Raw genomic sequence first — 6,000 nt, forward strand, 5'->3', positions numbered from 1 at the left:
TATGTATATGTACTGTTACAGTGGTAGGTGACCATATTAAACATGGTTAAAGTTTGAAATAACGATGTCAGCTTATGTGCAAATAAACCAAGAGTCATGATAAAATATTTCTGTTTGCACAAAAAACAAAAACTACCAGTTGTTTTTACTATCATTACCCCCTCTGAAAATCTGATCTTTTTATTGGCCCATAGCACAAAGCACTGCTGTGCTTTGATGTGCTTTAACTTTGTAATTGTGAAAACTTGTAAAATAAATTGAAAATAAACTGTTATCTTCCAATTAACAAACAGTATAAATACTTTAGTAAGGGTCTGAGCTGTCACTTGTGAAAGCATCATGCTAAAAACAAAAGAAATCAGTTTGGACTTGAGAAAAACAATAATTGATGCTGACAAAGCAGGAGCTGGATATCCAACTGTAACATCAAGAAATTCAAAGAAAGCCACGACGTGCAGGACAAACCTGGCAGAGGCAGGAAGTGAAGGATTTCAAAGACTCAAAACTAGTGAGAGATTTGCCTAAAAACCCAGAACAACTGGCAAGACACGAGTGAACAACTTAACCAAGTTGGGAATTGTAATCTCGAAGAAGACGGGAATGGCCTGCGAGGCTGCAGAACAAGAAAAACTTCACTTCTGCAGAAGAAACGCCTTCAAGCCAGACTGAAGTGAGCTAAATACAACCTGGAGAAAGATTATGCGACAGTGGAATACACTGGAAGCGCATAGTTTGGTCAGATGAGATGAAAATAGAACTATTTAGCCACAGAGATGCTGCTTATATTTGCGTAAAGAAGGTGTATAACCTAAAGAACTCCGTACCCTCAGTGAAACACGGTGGTGGAAGTATTTTGCTGTGCGGACGCTTCAATGCGTCTGGACCTGTGGAAGGAATCATGAAGGAAGAAAGATGTGTGAAGATTTTGAAAGAAAACGTGAAGAAGTCAGCAGCAAAACTGGGTCTGGAAGGGCACCTCGCTGGTTGAGCAGGTGACACACTTTGAGAGGGGTACTGAATGAGCCCGAGTGCGAGTCTGTCTCAAAACAGTTTCCTGATTTCCTCATGCTGTGTGATACTGACCTTATCTGTTATCGATCGAATACTAAGTAATTACAGTATTGTGTAATGCAGATACCATTACTAGGGGAAGAGCGGTTTGTCATGATTTATGAGACGAGTCATCATCATCATCAAGTATTGATCCAATATCAATATCAACATTGGTATTGATACTATCGATACTTGGATCTATCCGCCTACTCTGTACCGTCATGTCTAATAAAGGCAAAAAAAATCAAATCATCCATTAATCTTCTTCTGCTCATCCACTTCAGACTGACAGTGGGGCTGCTGTGAGCTCTCATGGGGCTAAAAGTGTGGCAAACCCCACACACTTCACCGGTCTGCTGCAAGGCTAACACACAGAAACAGCCATCCATAGTTACTTCTAACTTAGAATAGCCAGATAACCTAACAAGAATGTCTCTAGACCTTTGGAGGATGCTTGGGTACCTGGAGAGAGCCCTTTCCGCTCGGGAAGAACATACACTCCACACACAAAATTCCCGCTCAGCCGGTGGATTCAAACACAGGACCCACCCTACCATCGAAATAACACACTAATGCAAAAAAGAGAGAGAGAAACAAAAGGGAAATGCTGAAATAAAACTAACTCTGCTCTACGCAACTTTACTCAGACAGGGAGGACCCTCCGGTCTGTCCTGTCTCTTTTTCGTTGACCCTCTGCTGCTGCCGCTTGTTTCTCTGAACACAATAATATGAAATATTTATTCAGTATATTTTTACTAAATGACTCATATCGCCACCATGGCTGATTGAAACAGTCTTTCACTTGACATGAGAAACATTTTCCCACATGGCAGAAATAATAAGCGGCAAGTGTGCAAGAGTGGTATGGATCTTCTCATTTCATTATTAAAAAGAAGGCTAAAGGCTGAAATTACTCCGTTAATAAGCAATCTGTCCTTGTGGTGACTAAAAAACCCTCAAAAGCAGGAATTTGTGCTGATAACACAGAGCACGTGCTCGTGTGTCTATTGTTCAAACACAACAATGACAACATTTTCGCTCTGTAAGCGTTTATTTTTAGACTCAAACTAACCTCGGACTGCTGTGTGGATTATTCACCACACCTCTAAAATCCTGTCAAAACACTTCCCCCAGGACACACACATAGACAGCCTGTTAACACACACACTCACAGACACATGCACACACACTCTCACCAGTCCCGAAGCAAAGAACACCGCCAGCAGTGCGAGGCAGGTTCCCATGACGATCAGCAGCAGGAACACGATCAGCGGGTGCTGCTGGCTCATTCGGTAGTACGACTCGTACAGCCAGTCCTGGGGCTTCTCGCCCTCCGCGCACACGTCACCCTGGAACCCCGGGCACCCGTCCCCCAGGCTCTCGGGCCCCTCAGGCCCCTCGCCTCCATCGCTCTTCTCCAGCAGGTAGCGTCCGCGGGTCCACAGAGCGTCCTGCCACATGGGTAGCCTCCTCTGGATGGATAGTGATGCCTCCTCGTTGCCAAAAAACACGTGCGCAAGGAAAAGGGTGCTTTCTTCCTCTCTTCCTCTCTTTCTCTCTCCCTCCTCCTCCTCACTCTCCAGCGTCCACCGCCTCCTCTTCTGCTTTATTTATTTATTTATTTTAAAGTTTGCTAAGCTGCAGAGTGACAGATCGACTGCCGAGTGAAGCAGAGCCAACTTTCCAGCTCCTGCAGCTTCCTCTGCATCCTCTGCCGCTCCTTCAGCCCCGAGGTGCCAAACTGAGTCAGGACAGTGAGAAACCGAGCGCTCTCCTCTATCCCTCCTCCTCCCGTCAGAGGCTCCGGAGAGGGAAGACTCGAGGGGAGGTAGGTTCTCACCTCTTGCCTCTCCTCCGGGCTTTGCTCTTTGTGTCTGGTCAGTCTGATGGGGAGCTGGCAGCAGTCTCTTCTCACTGCTTAGAGATGTAGTTGTGCCGAAGCAGCATGTTACTCTGCTGAGGTGCGGATGGGAACTGAGAGAGAGAGAGAGGGGGGTGTAACTGGGAGGGAGGGAGAGAGAGAGAGAGGGTGTTCCAACGCGTGTGATAGAGAGAGAGCTAAAAGTGTGTGTGCTGTACCTACCAGAGCAGTGTGAGAATAGTGATGTGTGAGATTAGATAATGTGGAGGGAAGTGGTATATGACTCAAGACTGTGTGTGTGTGTGTGTGTGTGTGTGTGTGTGTGTGTGTGTGTGTGTGTGTGTGTGTGTGTGTGTGTGTGTGTGTGTGTGTGTGTGTGTGTGTCTTTGTTTACAAGGTACAGAAAAGGAAAGAGACTTAAGACATTTACATAAGAGGAAAAAAAGAAGACACTGTGAAGTTGGCAGAAGAAGAAAAACAGTGTGTCAGCGTGTGTGTGTGTGTGTGTGTGTGTGTGTGTGTGTGTGTGTGTGTGTGTGTGTGTGTGTGTGTGTGTGTGTGTGTGTGTGTGTGTGTGTGTGTGTGTGAGAGAGAGAGAGACAGAGAAAGTGAGAAGGGTTGTAACAGCTGTGCAAAACCAAGGAGATGGAGTGTTGAGAGAACAAGCACAAAATACCATCCAGCAGCCAGTGACAGAGATAAAAAGGACAGGCAAGACAAACACTCGGAGGGGGGAAAGAATGGGGGAGGAACGGGAAGAAGAAACAAAGTCAGGAAGGAAAAACCTCATGAGACAGAGAGAGTGTGGGAGGAAGAGAGAGAGAGATCAGTGCTTCAAATGGGAGGGAGGGGTAGGAGGGCTGGTAATGAGTGAAAGTTTTGAGAGGGGCGAGTGTCAGTGGGAGTAAAAATGAGATGTGACGAGCCAAAATCCCAATATTCTCCTCTCCTCTCTCTTAATCTCTTCTCCGAGCCTCATGCGAGGTGAGAAAAATGCAGTTTTTTTCAATGTGTCAAATCCACAGCTTCCAGAAACAGAAAGAGCATGTGTAAGCAGATTCTGATAATAACACAAGCCCAGCAGTGCACAGAACTCAGGGCTATTTTTAGAAATCATAAAAAAAGCAAAAGTAACAGAATGAAAAAAGAAACCCAAAAGCAACAAATAAATCATCCACTATAAACCCACCCAGTGGAAACCTGGTAACAACTTATTCAACCTGAAAAGGCTGCACAGTCCTGAACGCAGCTTGGCTAGACTGAGCTGATAGGCTGTCTATCAGTATATGCAAGGTAACTTTGATTTGAAAAACTCATGACTTAATTACTTGATTCCGCCCAGAACATAGAAAACATATAGACTGCATAAACCAATTAAATTTATAGTTTTCAGAAAAATACTGACTCGTTTTGACCTAGACGGCAGCGGCACGTTGGATTCTAGTTGCTCAACAGTCCCCGGTCTTCTTTGGGGTATTTTTCATTTCATGATGGCTTAAATGAGAACATGAAAAAAGAATTAAAATTTTAATTCATGTGACCCGAGAACAGCTGTTGACTTTTCCTCAGTCCATTTTAAATGAGCTGTGGTCCAGAGAAGACAGTAGTGTTTCTGCGTTATACTCACATGTGGCTTTTTCTTTGCATGATGGAGCTTTAACCTGCATTTATTGTTGAACTGTGTTCACAGACGGTGATTTCTGGATTCTGAGCCTATGCAGGGATTTCCAAGACAGAGCCGTGCTTCTTTTCAATGCAGTGCAGTCTGAGGGCATAAAAATCATTGGCATGTATTATTCAATTTCAGCTTGTCCGTTGCGCACAGAGATTTCTCCAGATTCTCGGTTTGATTAAGTTATGTACCAATGGGATGGCTGTGCATCGGAAGGTAGAACGGGTCATCTACTAACTGGAAGGTTGTCAGCTCAATCCCCGCTGCTCCAGTCTGCATGGCGAAGAGTTGCCACTGATGCGTTTATCTGCATGTGTATGTTTGATAGCTCTTAGATGTAGAACAAAGTGCTTGCATGAGTGGATGGTTTAAGCTTGAGTAGAGGAGAAAAGCAGTATATTTAGGAACTTTGCCTCCAATGTAGGTGATGAGGTGTTCAAAGTCTTTGCAGTTTGACTCTCAGGAAAATTATTGTGAGATTCTTCCAAAATTTGATGCCATATTTTACAGATTCTCAAGCCCTTGCCCATCTTTACTTCTGAGAAACTCTCTAAGTTGCTCTTTTTATACCGAGTCATGCTACTGACTTGTTGCTAATTAGTTAATCTAATTAGCTGCAATCCTATTTCTTGTTTAGTACTGCTTACTTTTTCAGTGTTTTGTTCCCCCGTTCCAGCTTCTCTGAGACATATTGCTGGCATAAATAGAAAATGAGCCAAGTGTCTCAGTTTAAACATATATGTTTTTATATATTGCATTGTGAATAAAGTATGAGTTTATGAATTTTGTAAATCACTGCATTCAATTTACATTTGAACTTTTTTGGAACTGGATTTGTATCATTTGATATAAATTATTGGGTGGGGCGTGTTGGGTGCAGTGCCACACCATGCCTCCCCTCTGGACACGCTACCAGCTTCAATGCAATGTAAGGACAAACGTCCTGTGGTGCACTCAACAATTAATAAAGACTGAAATGAAATATAAACAGTTTTTAAATATGTTTATTAATGTGAACACAAAACTATCACTTTGTTCCAAATGCAACTCAGCTGTCCCACGTTCAAAACGTCTTTAATATACAGCACAGTTCACTTTAATCAGCAGTGCCCTACTTCTACTGATGCAGTGCTGCTGCCTGATCTGAAACCTACTTCACACACACACCTGTCCTCTATGGGAGGGGCTACAGGACATTCACCAGTGATTGGCAGATGCTGCCTGTATATTATGCCCACCACTGAAATGTGGACCACTGAAACAGTCCTCAGATGTTGGTGAAAAAGACAAATCATTACTCTTAAGCCATTAGTCCAATTTACAGTACATAGGTAAATGTAGTCCCATTTACATAGATCAGCAACTCCCAGTGTGTGAGCTGAAGCCCCCTGGTGGGTCTCGAAGGCACTGCAAG

General features: G+C 43.8%; 1 protein-coding gene across 2 annotated transcripts in view; it reads right to left on the reverse strand.

Annotated features, from left to right (window-relative positions):
- Positions 1-3,039, reverse strand: part of adcy2b (adenylate cyclase 2b (brain)) — a 74,864-nt gene extending 71,825 nt beyond the window's left edge. For both annotated transcript variants that reach the window (XM_080862472.1, XM_080862471.1), the window contains exon 1: positions 2,250-3,039. In XM_080862472.1, coding sequence (XP_080718598.1) covers positions 2,250-2,513 — 264 coding nt within the window. In that variant the 5' untranslated portion in view covers positions 2,514-3,039. The remainder of the gene's footprint in view (positions 1-2,249) is intronic.
- Between the last annotated feature and the right edge of the window lie 2,961 nt (positions 3,040-6,000).

Source organism: Rhamphochromis sp. 'chilingali', assembly GCF_963969265.1.
Source record: "Rhamphochromis sp. 'chilingali' genome assembly, chromosome: 17".
Taxonomy (NCBI): domain Eukaryota; kingdom Metazoa; phylum Chordata; class Actinopteri; order Cichliformes; family Cichlidae; genus Rhamphochromis; species Rhamphochromis sp. 'chilingali'.